Raw genomic sequence first — 22,648 nt, 5'->3', positions numbered from 1 at the left:
CACTAAGCAGGACAAATCCCAGCTCTGCTGTGACCCATGGGTTACATATTTCTCTAGCAACTCACATCACTAGGTGGTTGGACGAATGAAGGAAATGTTATCGACCTGTGAGCTTTATGTTTTAGGCAGGATTGTGTACTCTCTGGCACTTAGAAAATAATAATAGAGATTATTCCCATTTTATTACAGCCAAAATTCTATGACTAGTATACATTTATCGCAGAGAGTAAAAAAGTATATGCATCTGTATAATATTCTGCAAACCAGGGCTAGACATTGTATTACATCTGCACTGATCAAACTGTGATTAAGGTAGTTCCCCCAACTTTACAGCCTCTTGGTTGCAAAGTGACAAGATGGCCTTAGTGGTCCCTCCCATCTAAATGATCTCTTTGAGCAGGACTTAGCTTGGTAGGAGATTTCACTATCATCAGGAATCTTTGCCGGGGTTAACAGGCAATGAACTATGGTTAAGTGTTATGTTTGCACAGGGTGGTTTCAATGAGAAAATAATTATCTGAAAAAAGAACCTATATGACTCAGAACAGTGGATTGGATAAACTGTTCATGGGAAGAGACAAAGAGCTATGTAAACTGCTAAGAGGTTTTTGCAATTAAGCTGTATAGAAATCCTGTTAAATAAATAAATGTGGGAGACTGAAGCTCCATCAATTGGAAAACCTTATCAGATTCCCATTCCCTTCTTCTGTTCCTGTGTGATCTCACCAGGCTGAAGGGCTAGAAACTTAAAAAAAGAAAAGCTGCGATTCCTGTGAATTTGAATTCTTCACTTAGAATTCCTGCTCTTGCAACAATGGTAGAATGTACATAATTTTGCTTACAATATTGCTAAAGCTCCTCACTTAAAAAAAAAAATACAAGACAGATAAACAATTGGCGCCTCTGGCAACTGTCCACACTTCTTTGAGAAGCCTTTCTCACAATTTGAGATTTCTTGCTATAAACCAAAGTAAAAAGATTGCCTTTTCCTCAGATACAGACTCTATTTTTTTAAAAGAATATTTATTAAAGTTTTCAATAGTAATACAATAAAAGGAAAAAAGAAAAAAGGAAAAAAATGAACAAAAATACAAAAATAAAAATATTTAAAAACACATAAAGTTTCCATTACTTATTTTTCATTAACTTATTTCCCAGACCTCCTCATACCTCCCTTTTTTGTATTCCAATTCAAATTGTTAGTTCAGCAAATCCTTATCAATAAATTTTAACCTATTTCTAAACCTTTTTTCCCCCATATTCTCTTAAAGCATTACAGCTGGAAACCACTTAATTTCCAACTGACATCATTCTAACATTCATTAATTTTGCAATATTTCTGTAAATAGTCTTTAAATTTCTTCCAGTCTTCTTCCGCCGACTCTTCTCCCTGGTCTCGGATTCTGCCAGTCATTTCTGCCAATGTCATATAGTCCATCACCTTCATCTGCCATTCTTCCAGAGTGGGTAGATCCTGTGTCTTCCAGTACTTTGCAATGAGTATTCTTGCTGCTGTTGTAGCATACATAAAGAAAGTTCTATCCTTCTTTGACACCAATTGGCCGACCATGCCCAGGAGAAAGGCCTTTGGTTTCTTCAGGAAGGTATATTTAAATACCTTTTTCATTTCATTATAAATCATTTCCCAGAAAGCCTCAATCCTTGGGCACATCCACCAAAGGTGAAAGAATGTACCTTCATTTTCTTTGCATTTCCAAGATTTATTATCGGGCAAATGATAAATTTTTGCAAGCTTGACTGGGGTCATGTACCACCTGTAAATCATTTTCATAATATTTTCTCTTAAGGCATTACATGCCGTAAACTTCATACCTGTGGTCCATAACTGTTCCCAGTCAGCAAACATAATATTATGTCCAACATCTTGTGCCCATTTAATCATAGCAGATTTCACCGTTTCATCCTGAGTGTTCCATTTCAACAGCAAGTTATACATCTTTGACAAAATCTTAGTTTTAGGTTCTAACAACTCTGTTTCTAATTTTGATTTTTCCACCTGGAAGCCAATTTTCTTGTCCAAATTATATGCCTCCATTATCTGATAATAATGAAGCCAATCTCGCACTTTGTTTTTTTAATTTCTCAAAACTCTGCAGTTTCAGTCTATCTCCTTCTTGTTCCAAAATTTCCCAATATTTCGGCCATTTGGCCTCCATATTGAGCTTTTTCTGAGCTTTCGCTTCCATTGGGGACAACCACCTTGGGGTTTTATTTTCCAATAAGTCTTTATATCTTATCCAAACATTAAACAGTGCTTTCCTGACAATATGGTTTTTAAATGCTTTATGTGCTTTAACCTTGTCATACCACAAATATGCATGCCACCCAAAAACATTGTTAAAACCTTCTAAATCCAAAATGTCTGTGTTCTCAAGAAGCAGCCAGTCTTTCAACCAGCAGAATGCTGCTGATTCATAGTAAAGTTTAAAGTCTGGCAGGGCAAATCCACCCCTTTCCTTTACATCAGTTAATATCTTAAATTTTATTCTGGGCTTCTTGCCCTGCCAGAAAAATCTAGAAATATCTTTCTGCCACTTCTTGAAACAGTCCATCTTGTCCACAATTTGCAATGTTTGAAACAGGAACAACATTCTAGGCAATACATTCATCTTTATAGCTGCAATTTAACCCAACAAGGAAAGCTTCAAATTTGACCAAATTTCTAAATCTTTTTTCACTTCCGCCCAACATTTTTCATAATTATCTTTAAATAAGTTCCCATTTTTAGCTGTCATGTTAATCCCCAGGTATTTCACTTTCTTAACCACAGTCAAACCTGTTTCATTCTGAAACCTCTCTCTTTCAATCGATGTTAAGTTTTTCTCTAAAACCTTAGTTTTTAACTTGTTCAATTTAAATCCTGCCACTTGACCAAACTCTTGAATTAGTTCCAAGACCCTTTTAGTACAAGATTCTGGCTCCTGTAACGTCAATACTAAGTCATCTGCAAATGCTCTCAATTTGTACTGTTTGGCTCCGACCTGTATACCTTTCCTCAGACACAGACTCTATGGCCAGCTGGCTGAGGCAGATTTGCTTCCTATGAGAGCCAGAAGCATCTCAGCTTCTCTAGGCTTGACCATCTGCCGCAGATTTGGCCTGTGATCTCTTCTGTGTATCCTTGAACCGAATGTTTTCTCCTTTTCATTGCACTCTTGATTTCACTCCTCAGTCTAAGTGGTTTGAAGTTGGTGGTGAGAGCTGTGAATTTGGGCACACTTGGGAGCTTCAACATTCGTGCTCAGGCTGCCTTGTGAGGAGTGGCCCATGATTTCATAAGAGTGGAGGAAGAGTTGGGAGGCAAGCATATGAGATAAAATAGCAGTTTGTGTCATGAAGAGTGCTTAATGTATTTGTACTAAGGTATCTCTAGGCTGGATTAATAAAATCTACTCATCCTTCTGTGTGGTAAAGGGTCTTCTTGGGTCTTCAGCTACTGCAGGACTGGCCAACTTGTGACCCTCCAGATGCCATTGGACTACAGCTTCCATTATTCCTGACCATTGGCCATGCTGGCTGGGGCTGATGGGAGCTGAAGCCTATCAACATCTGTATCTAGTACAATAAAGGAGCCCACCAAGAGTATTCAAAGCATATTAGTGAGTATGCTCTCTCTATTTTTTTCCAGAACAAGATAGGAAAATTATTTGCCTTGAGGATGATCCATGGTTGAAATGCATTGGACATTCATACTAAACAAACTGCTACTTTTTACTACCTGTATCGAGCTTGCCTCCTCCCTCTTCTGATTTTGAATTTGGTGCTATCCTCAGTACTGTCTTGCCCTGTAACTTCATGGCCACCATGAGGCTGTATTGGTATATATGTGAGCGAGCACACCATGCAGGCCACATGTTCAATGCAGTTCCCTCTTTTGTTGGGATAGGATGGCTTTGGTAAAGGAGCAGTTTGAAACTTTTCTGCTGGCCTGGACTGACTGTTATCTGCAAAGAACAACAGCAATTTAGCTTCAATCCAGCAATTTTGCTTCACCGGATGCTCCTGGGTTCTGCTATTATGAAAGAGGGAGAAAAACTCCCTATATACTTTCTCCACAGAAGGCATAATTTTACCAAGAGGGCCTTCTTGGTAGTGGTACCCACCCTGCGGAACACCCTCCCATCAGATGTCAAGGAGATATGTAACTATACAACCTTTAGAAGACATCTGAAGGCAGCCTTCTACAGGGATGTTTTTAATGTTTTATTATGTTTTTGTATCCTCTGGAAGCTGCCCAGAGTGGCTGGAGCAGCCCAGTCAGATGGGTGGGGTACAAATAAAATAACATCATCATCATCAACAACAAAAACAACAACAACACACCTCCATCATTTCCCCCCTCCCCTTACTTGGCTCCACTCCAAAAAAACCTATAAAGAAGTGTGTTAGTTTACCAGAGCCCATGGACCAGCCCTATACCAAACTCTCTGCCATTTTCCTGATATCCTGTATCCTCACTGTCTCGCAGCTTGAAGTTTTGAATGGCTAAGAAGCCATATGCAATCAAACCCTTCTCGTCAGCAGACCAGGAGAGCCACCTACACACCCATTGCTGAACATGCCTTCCTTACCTCCAGTTGCCCTTTCCTTAATCACTTTGCTGGCTGCAGTGTCTTTGGGTTCTGATCTCAGCTGCCTTGTTACTTCACGCCTAATTCCTGGTCAGACTTTTGAGATGGATCCCACCACTGCTACTGAATAAGCAGAGACCTCCTAGGGGAAATAGCTTGCCTAAAATAAACTGGGATATTGGTATGCTGGGAAGCCCTTTGAACGCGGTTCGAAGAGCGGGAGGGGAAATAGAGATAGATGTGAGTGCAAGATACCTCTACAAGTTCCTGCTCAGTGTAATGATAACTGAGTATGGCTTAGCAAACACAAAGAGCCTTTGCTCCTCTCCAGTCCTTTTTGCTCTTGCACCGTGCTGCGTTCACAGCGCTGAGTTAGTCTCAGAATATCCTATGAACTAATACTATCGGTTACGCTCTCTCTCCACTTTCTATGAGCTGTAGCCTAGAACAAAAATTGTCTACATATTGAGCTTAGTAAGCAATGAATGTAAGTTCGAGTCCCAGTTGTACTTAAGCCATTGTGAACTGATCCATGCATGTGGCAGAATAGGGAGTTAGAATGGACAGTGCCCTAGCAGATGGTACGTTGATGATCATGTTGTTTAAATTCCTCCCCATGTTAAAGCAAACAAAGACAGCTCCCCACAAATAGAAAAACAGCACTGCAAAGTGTGAGCTGGGTTACAGTCCTGATGTACAGTCAAACCTCGGCTCCCGAACGCCTCCGTTTTGGAACATTTTGGCTCCCGAACGCCGAAAACCCCAAAGTAAATGCTCTGGTTTTCAAACGTTTTTTGGAAGCTGAAACATCCGACGTGGCTTCCGCTTGAGTGCAGGAAGCTCTTGCAGCCAATTGGAAGCCACACCTTGGTTTTCGAACATTTCGGAAACTGAGTAGGCTTCCAGAACAGATTGCGTTCGACAACTGAGGTTTGACTGTGCTAGTTATTTGTGGGAGTTTGAGGGAGCATTCAAAATAATATTCCCACCTTCAGCCTGAAGTCCTCTGAACCAGTTGCATCTAACCCTACGTTATTCTGTGTAGAGAAGGCAGCCTGCATCTCCTTCCTGGAGCGCTTAGACAGCAGCGTTAGCGAGAGAAGGTGCATTAAACCTCTGCCTCCTCCCCTGTAAGGCCATCCCTCATCCTTCTTTGCCCTGTAGGCGTTTCCCTCTCCAGCCTGCTGTTTTGATTTCCTTGCCTGTGCCTGTTGAGCAGAGGGGGATTCCCTAAAAGGCACTCTTGCTGGCCGGCCTTCATTATTTTAGACACACTCTGGAATGTTTACACAACATTATTCCCAAAGTTTCCTTGGCAACATGGGAAAATATTTACTGCCCTTTTGCTGAACAAACCTTCCTCCTTCATGGAGACAAAGGACCTTGGCCACATGCCTTTTGCTCCGGGCGCCCGCATCCGCTGCATAGCTGAACTTGGAGAGACAAAGTGAGTGCCAAGGCCTTTCAAGTGGTCTGGGTCCCCCCTTCCCTTCTCCCTTTTGTTCTTGTCTGCCTGGAGGCAGGGAACTGTTTGGACCACCAGGTTCAGAACTTGCCTGTCTTTGATCATGGGTGTCGAATAGTGTGTTTGCCCTCTCTGGCCTGGCAGGGTAGTGTGCCTGATTGAATGAACCAGTTTGTTTGGCCCTGGAGGGACTGCATGGTGAACAGGCATTATGGGAAAGTTTCTTAGCACTTCAAGCCCTGGGGAGACATACTCAGCCATCACGCCAAATGTGCTTCAGGAGTTGAAACCAGGCTCTTCACAAATCATGATTCATCGTTACCTACCTCAGGGCTGTTACCCTGAGATACACTCTCCTGACTTCATGTACAAGGAATCCCAGATTGCTTCCTGGAACCATTTCTCACTTATGAATATCATGCTAGGGTTTTTTGATAGTTGAGTCAAGAAAATTCTGATCATGTTAAGAACCGTGTATACTTCTAGCTTGCATCTACCTCTGGTTCATCCTTTGAATGTGTAAAATTCATGAAACATGAAATGAAAAATTGAAAAAACATAAAGTGAGTTGTGGGGTTGTTGTCTCAAAGGTGACCATGGTTTAAATGAAGTTTCAGCCTTGCTGAAAGGATTTCCTATCTCTGATGACAAACAAGACCCCACATTGCATATCAGCACTTTTCAGTCACCATCCAGTTGCTTGCTTAATGTGGAAATGGTGAACTTTCACCCTAATTCTCTACATCTCACCTTTTGTACTTAGCATCTGACTGTCAGTATCCTTAATGGCATTGGAATAAAACGGCCTAGAAAATAGAGCTGAGCTGAACTTGTATGACTTTTGTGGTGGGAAAAGCTTTCTTAAAACAGCTAATCTAATTGCATGAAAATCTTAAGTGTTTCTCTGATTTTTGGCCATGTTTTGGATACTAATCACAATAAAACCCTGAGGCTGATGTTTCAGGTTCCAGAAAACTGCACTCCCATAGCTATTAGTCCATAGCTTAGCAGAGCTCCCAAGACTTGGGAACAAGAGAGTTATGCAATCCTTGAGCTTGTCTGAGTAAACACTGGGAAGCCTCCAAGTGAATTGAAAGTTAGGCAGAGTCCCTTTATATCAACTCTCATTGTCTCTGACCATGGAACATAGTGGCTGGTGCTGATGGGAGTTGGGAGTCCCATAACTTCTGGAGGGCCACAGGTTGCTCAACCGTGTGTGTGTGTATAGATATGCTCTCTTTCTCTTTCATTCATACATACATGCTCTCTCTATAACACCCCCCTCCAAGCTCAAGCGATGAGGTATGGTTTGGCTGGACAGTGTGGCTTAGGGGATACCTATAGCATCTCCACCTGAGCTTTTGAGACATCAGCATTTTTTCTTTGCTGGTATTGTGGGGGCAGGCAGGAATACCCGGAAGTCTCATGTGCTGGTTGAGGTCAGCATTTTCTTCCAGATTTGTTCCTAGAGTGCATCAATGGTACATCTTTTCTCTTTTGCAGATGATGGCAAGATCTTTCATGGGAGTGGAGTGGGTGACCCCTTTGGGCCTCGCTGCTACAAGGGAGACATTATGGGCTGTGGGATCATGTTCCCGCGTGACTACATCCTTGACAGCGAAGGTGAGTGTCTAGAACTTGGTGAATCATGATACTAAGTAAAGCAAGCAATAAATACATCACAGTGGATGGCTCTGAGTCATAACATGCTTGTGTGAACAGAGCTTGATTTGCATTGGCAAGTTTCTGCAGACAAGTTTTCGGAGACATCTGAAGGCAGCCCCGTATCAGGAAGTTTTAATGTTTGATGTTTTATTATGTTTTTGTAAGTGTTGGAAGCTGCCCAGAGGGGCTTGGACAACCCAGCCAGATGGGTGGGGAATAATAATAATGATAATAATAATGATAATAATAATAGTGGTGGTGGTGTTAGGACTAATCTATTTTCTCTAGTACATTGGATAATACCACCCTGACAAATAGATCCACAGGACGTGTTAGCAAGCTGAAATCTTAGCATGTTTATATTGGTCATCTATGGTCTAAACTTGTGTGTGTGTGTGTGTGTGCGCGCGCGCAGATTGGGGTGGTGGGTTTTTTAAAACCTAACTTCCGTAAAGACTCACTTTTTGGCTACTTGGAGGCAATTTTTAGTTCCCCTGGTGGCAAGGCAGCTGGCTCATTTACAAGCCTGGATTAAACCAGCATGGTGGCATTGTGATAACGTATCTTCATACTTTCCTCACCTGGTCCTTCTGCTGTGCAAGGTGACCAATGTTGCCATGTTTCTGAAGTTACTTAGCTGTTGGCCTCACTTTGCCCTCTTCCCTGAGGAATCTGATGGCCTAGTGTTCCTGCCACCCTCTTCTCTAGAAGCAAGATCTCTAAAGGTTCTTCATTGCTAGAGGAGAACAGGGTACGGAAGCTGTGCTTACCATTAAAAGGTTTGAGGGAGGAAGCTTGCTTAGTGACTATAGATCTGAGCCAGAGGCAGTGTTGTGGCTGTCAAGCCTACCCTTGGAATCATTTTCCTGTAGTGGTTGACTGGAGTGCAAGAATTATATAGGGGTGTGGGTGCCCTACAGGTGACAGTGATGACAGCTGTGACACGGTGGCTATCCGGGCCAAACCGCGAGGCGTGAGGAATGTCCTTTACTTGCACCAGGAAGCTGAAGAGGAGGAGGAGGAGGAAGAGGATGGGGAAGACATGGAGCAAGAACATGAAGGCAAGAAAGTGGTGGTAAGTGCCAGCAAGAGTTACTGGTAAGACTAACTTCTTTCTGTCAAGATCAAATGGAATTAAAACACATCATTTAGAAGAGTGGAACTGTCCCTTTCCCAAATCAGGAAGTGCTTGAGAAAGTAGAATGGCTTCTATTTGGAAGCAAGAAACAGAGCAGCCTAAGTTCCCTTAGTTTATTGGTTCAGCCCTACCCTTGCAGCAGCCTTCTCCAACAGGGCACCCTCAAGATGTTTTGAACTTTACCTCCCATTAGCTCCAGCCAGCACAGTGAGTGTTCAGGAATGATGGGGCTTGTACTCCAGTAAGATGTGGAAGGCACTGTGTTGGGGAAGGCTACCTTGCAACTTGCACATTACCAATGTTCATTACCCTTCTGGTTGTACCCCTTCCCCCTGGTTGGTGACTTGAATAATTCTGGTTGCAGAATGTAGGTTCCCTTAGCATATAATTCTGACTTTTATTTTCCACATATTAGTGGTTCCACAAGTAGCTTCCACTACTGAGCAGCTAATACAAGAGTTTTAGAAGATACTTGATCACAAATAGGGCTGTGAGTATCGGTATCTCACTTTAACATTTAACATCTGCAGCTCTTGGCCTCCATTTGTTTTCTTTTTCAAAATGGTTTCTAGTCCTTAATGGCTGCAAACATAAATATGTGGCAATAACTTTTGAAATTCTAAAATATAACACAGGGAGGGAAGAATGATCACACTTTTCAATGATGTGGGCATTTCTTCTCATGACTTGCTTCTCATAATGTGTAGCTAGAGAAAAACTACTTGCATTGAGCAAATGTCTTCAGGCCACAGAATCTCATTTTAGAGTTGGGAGCTTTTTCTTTTAGCTCCCCCCCTTCAGGTTTCTGAGGTACCAGAAGGTCTAGCTTTGCAGCCATAGAGGCTAGAATCTTTTATTCCTTATAGTATAATGAAATGTCTCCCAGGATGCTAAATTTTGTGCTCCCTGACACAGTTCTGGAGGATCTAGTAGCTCCCTTTCCCTGGACAGTTCAGTGTAAAATGTGGGATCCTGCCCCCTGAACGTGGTGTTGAGAGGAATATTGTTGGCTGCACTTCATAGTTAATCACATGGTTATTGTCATCTTAGTCCACAGTCAGAAGGCAGGGTCCTACCAGGCAGGAGCTCCGCCATTTAAGTTGGCAGCTGTTTCATACGTCTACCGAGTGTTGCCAAGGGATAGGTTACAGGCCTCTGTAAAGCAGCTAACTTGCTGTCAGCCCCTCAGGAGTTTCTACGGTTCTGTTCCCAGTATATGCTAGGGAAGAGAAAAAGTCATGCTCCCGTTACTCTGTGATTATCATCTTGTCTGTCATCACTTGGTCTGGTTTATGCTAGTTTTCTCATTGTGTTTAAGGTTCCCCTGGTGGCTGCTATTAGCAATGCTCCAGGGTGGCTTTACTCCCAGATTTGGGGTCACAAAGAACTTGAGATCCCAGCGTTGTGCCAGTATTTGAGTTCCCATTGCTGACATGCACTGCTGGTAATGTTGGTTTGTCAGAGTCTAGAGCAAGATGGGAACAGTGAATTAGGTAATAAGCAATGCCATGTGATAATAGATTGTATTACTTCAGACTGAGGGTGGGGAGGGGGTGTCAATTTCTGGATGTTCCCTTATTTTTTTGGACAGGGGGAACAGAACTCTGTGCACATACAAATCTAGCAAATCAGCTAATGCTTCAGTTAGTAGCACCTTTCCTCTAGCTGTGTATGTGGAAGGAGACCTTTCTAAACCTGAACATTCAAATGCTTAATCTTCCCACCTGCAGCCTGAAGTGGTGCAGTCCAGCAAGATACATATCAGGTTAAGGTAGCTGTTCATGCATTTTGTCTCAGAGATTCCTTTATGCACAAGCTGGGCTTGTACTTGCTAAGAACTGGTTCCTTGCCTTATAGGAAACCCTGGATTACAAATAGCTATTACTAGATTTGGGCGGGATACTAGACCTTGCTTTTGCTCTGACCGCCTGGAAGCTTGAATAGAGCTGGATAAGAGACTTTAGTTGACTGTCTTAGGTTGTCACCTGTTGTCTTTAATTATTATTTTTTTTAAAGCAGATTTTTATATCGACTTTTTTAGTCAACTGAGTTTGTAGAAGCTGATCTAATTTTGTGCATTGTTCTTAAGCACATAACAAATCAATCTGCCTTTTGGAAAGTTCATCCAGAGCCTGGTTCTGCAGAAGGAGAATCAACTGCAGAGCTAAACTGCACTGATCTGATCTGAAGTCTTGTGTTTCTTTTCTCTCTCTTCCCACCCCTTTCCCTTCCCAGGTGTTCTTCACGCGCAATGGGAAGATTATTGGCAAGAAAGATGCTGTGGTGCCATCTGGGGGCTTTTATCCCACTATTGGGATGCTGAGCAGTGGAGAGAAGGTCAAGGTAGATCTGCACCCGCTCAGCGGCTGAGAATGAAGGGGTGCGGGGAGCCTCTCTCTTTCCTGCTGCCATTCCTTGGACTGGCCTGTTGTCCAGGTTGCTCTCTGTTGGACTTGCAGCCTCTGCCTCCAGGGGCAGCATTTTGTCTATGGGGCCATATAGATCATATAGATATCTGTCTAGCTAACACCACCTGAGCCCACCTATCTTGGTCTCCCCCCCCCCCAAAAAAAAAAAATCCGTATGTGATTTCAGATACTTTTGGGCTCCTTGTACCATTGCTGGATGCTGGATCAATCCTGAGGCTCTTGTTCCCAAGCAGGTCTGGGATTAATTACTGGGACAGTGTCCCACTCTTTTCCCAATCACAATGTTCCGAGTCTGTGTGGCTCTCGCTTCTCAGCTTTTGAAAGGGAGGCTGGGAGATGGCCTGGCCTCGTTGCACTCTGAATGCAACGGGCCCCATTTTGTGATGGAACAGCACAGCGACTCTTTACCACTCCTGTGCACCATATTGCATCAGGCATTTGTTGCCCCTCCCCAGCTGCAGGCCAGCCCCACAACATCTTGCCTTTCTGGTTTCCCTGCAAATCCCTTTGCCACTTTTTAATGTACACTTGCTCCTCCAGTTGAAGCGCAGCTTGAGAGGAGCCCATACCTATTTTGAGGATTGCATGAGGGAATGTTATACAGATGGGGAAAATCTTTCTTTGACTGTATTTCCCTGTGTGTTGTGTGCACCTTCCTGTCACATCACTTGTTTAAAGGAGGCGGCCTTCCATCCATGCTGAACTCCCTTCCTATTATTGTGCTAGCATGCCTTCTTCCTAGTGCCAGTCTGGAGGTGTGTTGTGAGGGCACCCTGCCTTCTTCCTATCTCCCTTTCCTGAGCCATTGAGATCCCTCAAATAATTGATGCTGGACCCTGGAAGGGTGGTGCTTGTCCTGGGTGCAATGCTGCTGCAAACCTGTACTGCTGCTACTGCCATTTTGTATGTGGGAGTGGGAGCAAGCAGAGATAAGGGGCGTGAAATGTGCCCTGCAGTTTGATTGTAAAGCGTTTTCTCTTCCTCCTCCAAGTTAATGAGGGCTGGCCCTTGATGTGTAGGCCTGCCCTTGTCTTCCTTTGCGCTCTAGGTCTCTTGTCCTCTGCGTTGTGCTTGCTGTCTTGTAACCTTACCTGTTTTGGCTCTGAGGTTATTCAAAGGCTCTTCAGAACTGTAAGAATCTGTCATGATGTCACTTGTGTAGGTGTGGCTAATCTATGGCAGGAGATCCTTGATCCTTGGGGGCGGTAGACAGGGGAAGGACAGGCCCCTACACTAGCCCCTCTGGCCCTATTGCTGCTATTAGTTTTCTCAGAAGCTGGTGGTCCTGCAAATAGTTGCACTGGCTCCCTCTTGTGGTCCAGTTACCTGGCTTTGTTGCAATTGTACTGTTTTTAATAGGTGGGTTGGGAGCATAAGGATCCCTTTGTGGTTCGTTCTTGCTTGAATGTTGATGTTGTGCCAGCAACCACCCCAGACTCTTTGGAAATGTGACAGCACCTCCATCTTCAACCTCAATCCATGCTGCTGTTGCAGACTTCCACTGGTGGCTGCTTCCTATCACCAAAATAACCTAATACTTGAGTGGGATGCCAGTGAGAGAGAGAGAGATCAGCAGGCTTTGCTGTTGCAATCCTTGGAGAGAGCCAAAATACTGTCACCCTGCACCCTATTGTGCAGCCTGCTCTTGGGCTGTGTAAGCTGACGGTTGTCTGGTCTGAACAGAACCTCCTCCTCTCCAGCTCTGCATGGCACCGGTTCCTGCTGCATCACTGTAGAAAGAATCTTTATACATCCAATAAAGTTGAAATGTCCATATTTATCCAGCACTGGAATAGGCTTCTGTGTTATTTTTATAATGCTTCGCTACATCCTGGCCCCATTCTCCATTGTTTGGACCTTATATCTTCACAGTGCCCTCACTGGTTGCACTAGCTGGCCCTTGGGGCCCTTCAAAGTCTATGATTTTGTGATTTTAAGTGTGCGCTGCATGTGGAAGTGGCCTTCTCCCCGCCCAACAGTGGCAAATGTGCATCATGATGTTATTGAAGTGGCAAGCTGTATCTGTTTCTGTGTGTGGAATTGGAACGTCTGGAGCTAGGGCTACTTGCTGTTGCATGTGACTAGTTCCTGTAACTGTAGCTAGAGCACATCCAGTGTGTGGCCATAACCTCTTTCTGGTGCTAAAAGCACAATAAGAAATTCAGATTGCAACAAAGGACTCCTGCTTGGAGAATCTCCAGGCCTTCCTTGCCTGCTGCAGTCTTTGTTTTCCCCTTCCCAAAGTGAGAAGCTAAACAAGACAATGATGGAAAGAGACACAGGTGCCAAATAGCAAAAGTAGAGCAAGCACCCGTTGGGTGTTAATTTTAAGAAGTAAACAGAAAGTGTGTTGCCGTTTATACACAGAGAAGAAAAATACAGATATAAAAAATAACCAGGCTTAGTGCTGCAGCTCCCCCTCCCCCCTTATATATAGATATATATTATCAAGACATCTCTGGCTAACATCCATATATAAATTCTTTAGTAGACAAAAATAGATCTCTGTACTAAACCCAACCCTCCCTCCCCCCTCAAAGATTTGGGGGCTAACTAAGCCCCATTTTCTCCTCTTCTACTGATGTGCCGTCTTTAATAATAATGGTGGCTTCTTTGCTTTGTTGCGTAAAAAAGCACAACACACACACACACAGAACCAAGCTCAGCTGCTGCTCTTTTTCTACTTGTTTACATATGGCTCCCACCAATGAGCAACAGCCGGGCTTAGTGGATTGCACCTAAGAAGCAGCCTAGAAATCAAAATGGCAGCAATTGTCCAAGCTATTAATGCAACATCATACAATTCCCAATTTTTAGAGGGGAGAATCATTCAAAGTTTTCTAGCCATAATATTAATGGTAGAACAATTCAGGCTGTGCTCTGCTTATTTTTAAAACAAGGCCAGTGCAGGGCCTTTGCTAGCTCAGGTTTTATGTATTTCATGTAGACTCTCCTTGCCCTGTGACCCACAATCCTAGTCCTTCTCATAGAACCATACAGTTGGAAGGGACCACAAGGATCATCTAGTCCAGGGGTAGTCAGCCTTTTTATACCTACCGCCCACTAATACATCTTTCCTGATGGAAGGAGGATTCAGCTTGTGCCATAGAACCCCCTCCCTCCCACCCACCCACCCAGAATCCTGAAACGCCCACTGGTGGGCGGTAGGGACCAGGTGGACAACCCCTGCTTCTTCTCTGAAAAGGAGATACATTGTGTGAGGATATTCCAAAGTGTAACAACACAGCCCTGAGGAATGCTTGTGATGAGACACCCTCTGTAACCCCTTTATAAAATAGAGAGATTAGGCAGTTTGCCAGAGAAGTTGATTTAATATTTTTATGCTATCATAAGCTATAGTGACAGACTAATTTAAAGTAAGTAAGTTTCAGTCATCCCAGAAATAGGTTCTTCATGGCCCATTGCAGCATCTTTTGCTCACCTGGTGCTCTCCAGCTGTTTTGAACTGCACCTCCCATCAGTTCCAGCCAGAATGCTGCCTGGGGCAGGTGGGAGTTGGGGTCCCCCAGGTTGGGGAAGGCTGTGATACAGCGAAAGAAATATGACCACCTTTGTAGCTCAGGGGTGGGGAACCTGTGTCCCTCCAGGTGACTTCAACTCCCATCAGCCCCAGCCAGCATGGCCAGGGATGATGGGAACTGTAGCCCAACAATATTGGGGTCTCCCTCCCCCAAGTTCCCAACCCCTGTTTTAGTTCCAGCTCCATTAGGTTCTCATGAAACAACGTGATATAACGCAAAGTAAACAGCTGCTCTTATTTTAGCTAATAAAGACACTCATCACAGGAAAGCAATCTGAAAGTTACTTGGTGGTCAAAAGGATGAGTTGTCTCACAGGGCTTTGAGCCTCTGGGAGAGACACTGAACGCAGCATTTCAGCAGATGCGTGTTCTCCTATCATGGCATTCCAGTGCTGGAAAAAAGGTACAAGAAGTGGGGTTTTCTTTTCAGCAAAACTGCTACATGTATAGCAGCCCCTTCTCAATTAGTGCACTAATGAAATTCGGATAAAGCACAGACAAGGGAAGAGGCACAAACACCCTTTGCTAGGAATGGCTGCACATTTCCTTATGGAGGGAAGAAGCCACACATGCTTTTCATTAGGGGGAAGAAACACACCTGGCAGGGTTTCCTGTTACGCTCAGTGAAAATGACAGTAAGTGAAAGAAGAGTAAAGGCGAGGTTTAATATAGGAGTGATCAAAGGATCCCATACACTTACTCCTCATTGCAAGACTAGGCTGCTGTATAGCATCCTCTCTCTGACTGCCTCTATCCACTAGACGCTGCTGCTTCTCTGAAAAGGAAACACACTTTGGAATATCCTCACACAATGGGACAACACAGCTCTGAGGAATGCATGTGATAAGACACCTCTCTGTAACCCATTCAACAGCTTTTTAAGGTGTTCCCAAGACCTTGGCTGAACAGAGCCCCCTGTTCCTCTTTGCAAATGTGCATATACCGTTAGTAGGTGCTCCTTAATCTGGCAGAGAATCTTGTGTTCAAAAACATACAGCACTTGCAGACTGTCAATACTTTCAGGTGGGATTCAGTTGCATACTGGCAAATTAAGGTTGCTTGATTAAAGTGGCTTTTTGTGCTCTTGCACAACAAGCCAAGAACAAAACAACACCCCAGACTTTTCATAGTAAGGAAAGTCATGAGAAAATACACAGGGAAGGGTAGAATAACAGTTCTTTGTTGCGGTGTCATGTGAACTCGCCACAAAGAAATTAGAAGAAATGCTCAGTAAAACAGCCAACGTTTGCAAACATGCAAACGACGACTTAATAAACAGGTCATCTGAAAGCAACCACATACAACTTCAAAGATATCAACTGATTGGTCCATAAATGGCCACTCCAATTTTCTCTTCATTGCTTCACTGGGAAAAACAGCACTTGGTTTACAACTGTGCCCTGGAGAGAACTGGAAACTGAACTCAAAAGGTGCTTCCTGACAGGTTCTTACATGGGATTGGTGCTGCCCATACATGCACAGGTTCTGTAGCAGCTGCAATCAAGCAGTAGTCCCCCCACCCTGCCTTTGATCCATTTTTTTCCTTTTTCAGAAAATCTGATTTAAAAAACACACTTGTTGGTTGTTTGTAATACCCAAATTACTTATTTGCAATACCAAGCCTCTGGCCGGAAGCACCCACAGAGACAGGTCCAGATGATCCAGCCATAAATCCATGTACTCAGTCTCTCTGCACTCCTGCTAGGAGCAGAATTCAGAAAACCTGGTTCTTCACTCTGCTAACCCCCAGGTTACTGCTGCCTTTAATTTTAATCAGAATATGAGAGCAGTTGGTCCCATTCTCTTCACTGTGCTCTGGTCCGTTCAGCACACATTGCTGCCGCAACTCTCGGCTCCTGCCACAAGGTAACCTGGTAACTTGAAGACCAAGCATCCTTACTCAGGCAATACAGCAGGTTCCATTGCTTCCCACTTACTTGACCCCTCTATCACATACAGTTGCCTAATGCCATAAAGGCTGCTCCATTATAGAACTAGGAGAAAGGTAGCTCACCAGAGACGTTATGGACTATGCACCTCCTTTACACAATCAGTGCATTTTCATGCATGACTCTTGCTGCAATGTGAATGCAAAACCGGCATTGGTCAGAGTGTTGATTTGCATTACAAATCTTTCTCCCACTGATGGCCTAAAAAGGTGACCCACCCCAACCCCGTGTTAATATTTTTGAGTATTTACAAATCCTACTGTTTCCCTACTGCAGTCTGGGTTCTATCCATTTGGATGCTGTTTACATCAGGGGTAGGGACCCCATGAACCTCCAGATATCTCTGGACTATGGCTCTCATTATCCCTGCCCCTTGGCTGTAATGGCTGAGGCTGATAGGAGTTGGGGGTCCAGTAATACTACCCGATAGCTTAAACACTCTATGCAAGAGGTGTGAGTGCTCAATTCTATTCAAGATGTAGACTGGAATAAGTTGAAGGGTTTTTGCCGTAGAATCCTATCCAGAAAGCAAGGCCTTCATTCTAAATGGCAAAGAGTAGTGGGAAAATAATTGAAACCCACATCCAAGCTTCAGAGCCAATGGTGAGAAAGACTGCCAGACTGATAAAATATATTGGTACAGCAAAGGATGAAAGGAAGGGAGGGGCATTAAAAAAATTAAATTAGAATTCTAAAACACCCAAGACCAGCTTTGCAGCCATAGCTTGAGTGTTTAAAACAGGGCGGACAGGCTTCAGGCTTATGAGATCTACTTCCATTTTTTACTAAAACCCGGACACCCTCTAACCACTTTCACAGTCTTTCAGACACACAAATAACACTCCGGGTAGCCCCCTGCCCATCTCCTTGATTTCAGTAATGTAACACTGGGAGGGGTGTTATTTTCTGGTTGTCACAACTTGGGAGTTGCTGATCTACTTCAACACATCCAGAAAGGTAACAGTAGAACTGACTGCTGTCCACCTAGCTTAAAACTTCCAAAATGGATCACTTATCTTACCATGTTGAGCACTTTTCCTCACTAATGGAAGACAAGGTTAGTACTTGAGAAGTCTAAAGGGTATTTATAGCCAGGCTGGACTGACCTGCATGATCAGAAGCAGACATGGGGCTGGGACCTCTGGCTGCTGGTTCTGTGCCGCAAAATGGCACACATGCCCATATGCAAGGGATTTGCAGGAGTGGGGGAAACAGCAAGTAGGGGGAGAGCTTAACCTGCCCACTAGTCTCCTCCCCAACCCCAACCCTGGCAAACATATTCCCAGGTGCTTTTCTCACTTTGCTGGGGCTTTGACCCTGCAAACAGAACCACCCCCTTCTGTTGCTTTGAAGCGGAGAAGCAAGAACCAGATTTCCCCAACATGGTGTTTGCAAGCTGGCCCTTATGCTACCCTTGGCCTGCCCAGAGTAATTCTAACCTCTTCGTCTACTAGGATGGTACAATATGCTGCCTCTTAATGGATGCAGACAGTTCCACATATTCATTGCTTCCAGACGCCTTCAGTTACTGTTGTGCTGCAGAGCCTTGTCCGAGCTTATGAAAAAAATCAGCCAAATATTTAAAGCTGTACAGTCCTTTTCTAAGTTGTCATCCATTGGCGCTTTGTCTGGTAGTAAGAAAACACAGTGCAATGCAGACTCCTGGGGTCCAGTGAAGTGAGTGCAGCCTTGACATCCACTCCCCCTAGAGCCCTCTTTGCTGGCCAGTAGGTGGGAGAGAGGCAGGGGAGTAGAAAACCCCCTAGCAGTGACTCCACCTGGGCCTGCCAACCTGCCCAATAAGAGCTTCTCCCCGCATTACACGAGCAGCACAAATCAGTGGTCAAGGTGGGGAGGAGGAGGAAGAAGATGCCTGCAGAGAGATCTGCAGCAGTGTCCCTTCATCTCCGGTGAGTCCCCAGCATAACCTTTGTGATGAAGTTGACAATGGCCGATGCCGGTTGCTCAGGGTCTAGCTCAGCAAAGAGGTGGCAGACGTTCTCACATGGGCTGCCTTGCTTCTTGGCCACAAAGCCAAAGATCCTGTAAGAGAAAAGCACTGCTGAAAATGTGTGTGCATGCGTGAGAGATGGTCCTGGTACCCATTTTAATTGATTCTCCCTCCTCCACAACTCCAGGCTGGTTAAGGCACCTGGATACAGCATCAAAAATGGAAAGTCAGGGCTCAGCTCTCGGGACCACAATAAAACCAAAGAATTTTGGAGGAAAAAACATCCACACAATTTTTTTGTACTCTGTAAAACACTGTAAATAATAATAATAATAGTAGCAGTAGTAATAGTAATAGTAATAATAGCAATATAATAATAATAATAATAATAATAATAATAATAATAATAATAATAATAATAATAATAATAATAATAATAATAGCCAGTCTCTGGGACACAGAGAGGGGCTCTATTCCTGCCCAAATTCTCTTGTGCAGGAGGGATGTTTAAACAATGGCTGACAAGACCTTTGAAAAGTTAGCCACATGACCTTTGCCCCCCCCCAATGCTTACTTGGATGTGGTGCCATCTGGGTTAGCCCACCTGCAATTAAAGAGAGACAGACAGACAGAATAATATCATATCAGAAAAAGTGTATTTACCATCATCACAATTTAAGAAACTGCCTGTGAGGTCTTTATTTGTTTTTAGGTATTAGGTTTATGAATTCCCCTTCCTCCAAAAGAAGCCCAGAGTGATGTACAATAAAAGATAAAACAACAAAATACTTCAGTAGATAAAACACATTACAAATCCCCAAATCTCTATGAAATAACAACATTATTAAAACATAGTATCACTTGCTGACGTTAGGCATAAGACAATAAAAGCTTGTTCTGTAAAGGTCTGAGTAAAGAAAGACATCTTCAACAGACAGCTGAATGCAAATAATGATGAAGGCAAGCCTAACTCCAGGAGGTCCTGATTCTAGAATGGGGGGGGGGGCTTGCTATCCAATCTTGAACCATGAATCCTAGTGGGAACCATAAGCAGAGACAAACCCACTCCACCAATGTTAGGAATCACATTGGCTGGCCTTGGAGAAGGTGCTGCTTTGGATACCTGGACCCCAGGGCTTTAGAAACCACGATCAACACAATGACAACAGGCCTAGGGAAGGTGGGTATGTTTGGCCCGAAAAGGCCTGGTGGGCCTGATCCGGCTCGTGGGTTGAAGGCTCCCAACCACTGTTCTCAACCAAAGTGATTGCACTTTCCACCCTAGGGGGTCTTTACAACAGACAATTCCTCCTCCTGCACATGCGCACAAACTCATTTATCATAACTGTGGTCATTTTATTAGTCACACAAACAAAAACCCACAACCACTTATAATTAGAACCTTGTGAGCCCACCAAAGTAGGAAACACAAATATAGGACTCAGCGACATCAGTAAAGAAAAATAATGTTAAATGTGCTATAACACTGTGACACCAGATGGCACTATGGAGTTCCGTCTTTCAGCAATGTGATTTCCCATTATGAGGTTTACAGTGCATTTTCCTGAAACTTTTTTTTGATCCAGCCATAGTCTCTACACAACAGCCTCTTCTTAGAACACAACTTAAAGCTTGCTAACATTTCCCCCAGAGGCCCAGGAAAGATCACACAGACGAGCCTTTGTAGAAGCTCCTCCACAACCTCAAAGCTACAGCTGTAAAGGCTCTAGAGAGAACACTGACAGCAGACTGGCGTTCTCTGAGTAAGGCACAAGCTAAGCAAAAGCCTGTGGCAAAGCCAGGCTAAGCTGCTGGTTACCTGCGGTCTTGAGGATCTGTGCTGCAGAAAGTGACGCTGCTGACAGGATAATGGCGCCGGAAAAAGAGCCTGCGGGTAGAAGGAAATTTTCCTGAATCAAGAAGGGAGGAGGGGTGCAAATCCCACTGTGGGTCTCTCTCATGACAACAGGAAGAAGAAAATACACGGGAAGAGCAAAACATATCAAGATGGGCAGGGAAGACAACAGCATACTAGAAGGGGAGGAGGGGCTTGGCCCACGGGTATCCTGGTGCCCCTAGAGCAGAGGCAGGGTGACTCACTTTCTCTGGTTGTCTGTGAGCGTGATGCCCTGGGCTGACACCTTGAAGTGCACGACGCAGGCAGAAGCACGAGGAGTGGCGCTCAGGGTGCTGGTGGCTGCCTTGGCCACAGCCTGTGGGCCTGTCAGGGACTCTGTTTCCACAGAGCTCAGGTACAGCACACTGCAGGCTATAATTTGGAAGAGGGGAGGTGGGGGAGAGAGAAAGAGATGGATTGTCCAAAACTTTGCACCTTCCATAACCACACAGCTCGGACCCCACTCAGTTCCCCATCTGCTCAGGCTTCCAAACACTTAAGAGAATCCCTTCCATTTCATCCTTGTTTGATTTTCCGCTGCTGAAACCAAAGTCTGAATTAGATGTTAGCGAGCCTTGGCTGGGAAGAGGCTGCAGTGGGAAGTGGGAAGCAGGGAAAGGGTTAAGCAACCGTTCCCTCAATCACTTCTTCTCCCCTGTGAATTTCATCCTCTCCTTGCTGCTTTGCAGCTTTTCAAACTGACTAGCACTCCACAGCTGAATCTGCTGCTGAATGCCTTCAGACCTCCTTACCTATTTGTGACAAAAATAGCCTAATATATCTTCCTACTTGAGTGACACTGACATCTAGTGCAATATTCAGCTTCTTGTGCATCTCAACTTCCATGAAGAACAAAAAACAAGGTTTTGTTGCTTCTATTTTTCAGTTTTGATTTGTATACCACCTTTCTTTTTTGGGATAGCGCAGCCACTGGAGCATGGAACTCTTAATCTCATGGCTGTGGGTTTGAGCCCCACATTGGGTGATCTAATGCAAGTAAGTCATGGGGCTTTAGCACTCTGTGTGGTTATGCACCCCGTCACCTGTGAATATCAGAAGTGGAATTCTCTAAACTGCTGCTGGTCGAAAAAAATGAACACCCACTGCCCTCCCTCTCTGCTTTGGTACTGACCTGCTCCCTGTTTCAGCAGATCAGCAGCTGTGCTCATGTTGGTGGGAACAGCCAGCTCTGTGCTCTCCTCCACAAGATCTGAAAAGGGGGAGGCAAAGAGAGAGAGAACACTGTCTAACATGCACACAGTGGTTACAGGATGTGGGGCTTGCATGTGGTGAAAAAAAGTTCAAAACTTCATTCAGCTGTAAAGATTAGTCCCAACCTACAGGGTGGCTGTAAAGTTAAATTTCTGCCATGGGCTTCCCAAGAGAAAGGTGGGTTGCAGGTGTGGTAAATATGAAGCTGCCATAAACCTTAGCATTTAACGAAGTACTTCCAAGGGTGAAAAGCCCTCTGCAGTTATTATCTTGTAATCCTTGCAACTGCAAGGTACATGAAGGGTGTGGGGCTGAGTGGCAAGAACCACCTGGTAAATTCATGAGAGTCAGGATCTGACCTAAAGATTTATTGATCCCTAGCTCTATCTCTGAGCCATCTCACTGCTTATACCAGCATGGGAAACAGTAGCTGGAAAACTTGGCCGCATCCTGCTAACAGTAGACACACTGAAATCAATGGACCTGCTAGTTTTGTACATTAATTTTGATGGCTCTACTCTGAATAGAGATTAGTTAGATAAAATCCAAGCAGCAGAGATGACGACTTGCCTGGAATACATGCACCCATCCCCCTTTCTGCCTTCATGTGGGGAAGCTGCCATACAAGGCATTATATTTGATTGTTTCAAGATTTATAGCCAAACTATGTCCTCACTGCACCCAGATCTCTTGACTCCCAAAAGCTTCCTGAACACTTCTTACCTTTGCTTGGGATACGGAGACGGCAAGGCAAGGAGATGGGGGTGATGGAGTGCTGGGACACCAGGGCTGGCAAGCTGCCTGCAAGG

General features: G+C 44.3%; 2 protein-coding genes across 18 annotated transcripts in view; one reads left to right on the top strand and one right to left on the bottom strand.

Annotated features, from left to right (window-relative positions):
* Positions 1–13,082, top strand: part of SPRYD3 (SPRY domain containing 3) — a 46,744-nt gene extending 33,662 nt beyond the window's left edge. For all 12 annotated transcript variants that reach the window (XM_083729219.1, XM_083729224.1, XM_083729218.1 and 9 more), the window contains exons 9-11: positions 7,561–7,680; positions 8,643–8,797; positions 11,096–13,082. In XM_083729219.1, the coding sequence (XP_083585345.1) occupies positions 7,561–7,680; positions 8,643–8,797; positions 11,096–11,230 (410 nt within the window). In that variant the 3' untranslated portion in view covers positions 11,231–13,082. The remainder of the gene's footprint in view (positions 1–7,560; positions 7,681–8,642; positions 8,798–11,095) is intronic.
* A 506-nt stretch (positions 13,083–13,588) lies between these two features.
* Positions 13,589–22,648, bottom strand: part of TNS2 (tensin 2) — a 135,156-nt gene continuing 126,096 nt past the window's right edge. For all 6 annotated transcript variants that reach the window (XM_083729146.1, XM_083729148.1, XM_083729151.1 and 3 more), the window contains 6 exons: positions 22,563–22,640; positions 21,760–21,837; positions 20,831–20,999; positions 20,550–20,618; positions 19,305–19,334; positions 13,589–18,822 (listed from right to left, as the gene is read on the bottom strand). In XM_083729146.1, the coding sequence (XP_083585272.1) occupies positions 18,681–18,822; positions 19,305–19,334; positions 20,550–20,618; positions 20,831–20,999; positions 21,760–21,837; positions 22,563–22,640 (566 nt within the window). In that variant the 3' untranslated portion in view covers positions 13,589–18,680. The remainder of the gene's footprint in view (positions 18,823–19,304; positions 19,335–20,549; positions 20,619–20,830; positions 21,000–21,759; positions 21,838–22,562; positions 22,641–22,648) is intronic.

The sequence above is a fragment of the Podarcis gaigeae genome (genome assembly GCF_964106915.1).
Source record: "Podarcis gaigeae genome assembly, chromosome: 2".
Classification (NCBI taxonomy): Eukaryota; Metazoa; Chordata; class Lepidosauria; order Squamata; family Lacertidae; genus Podarcis; species Podarcis gaigeae.
This window is presented reverse-complemented; position numbering and strand designations above follow the sequence as displayed.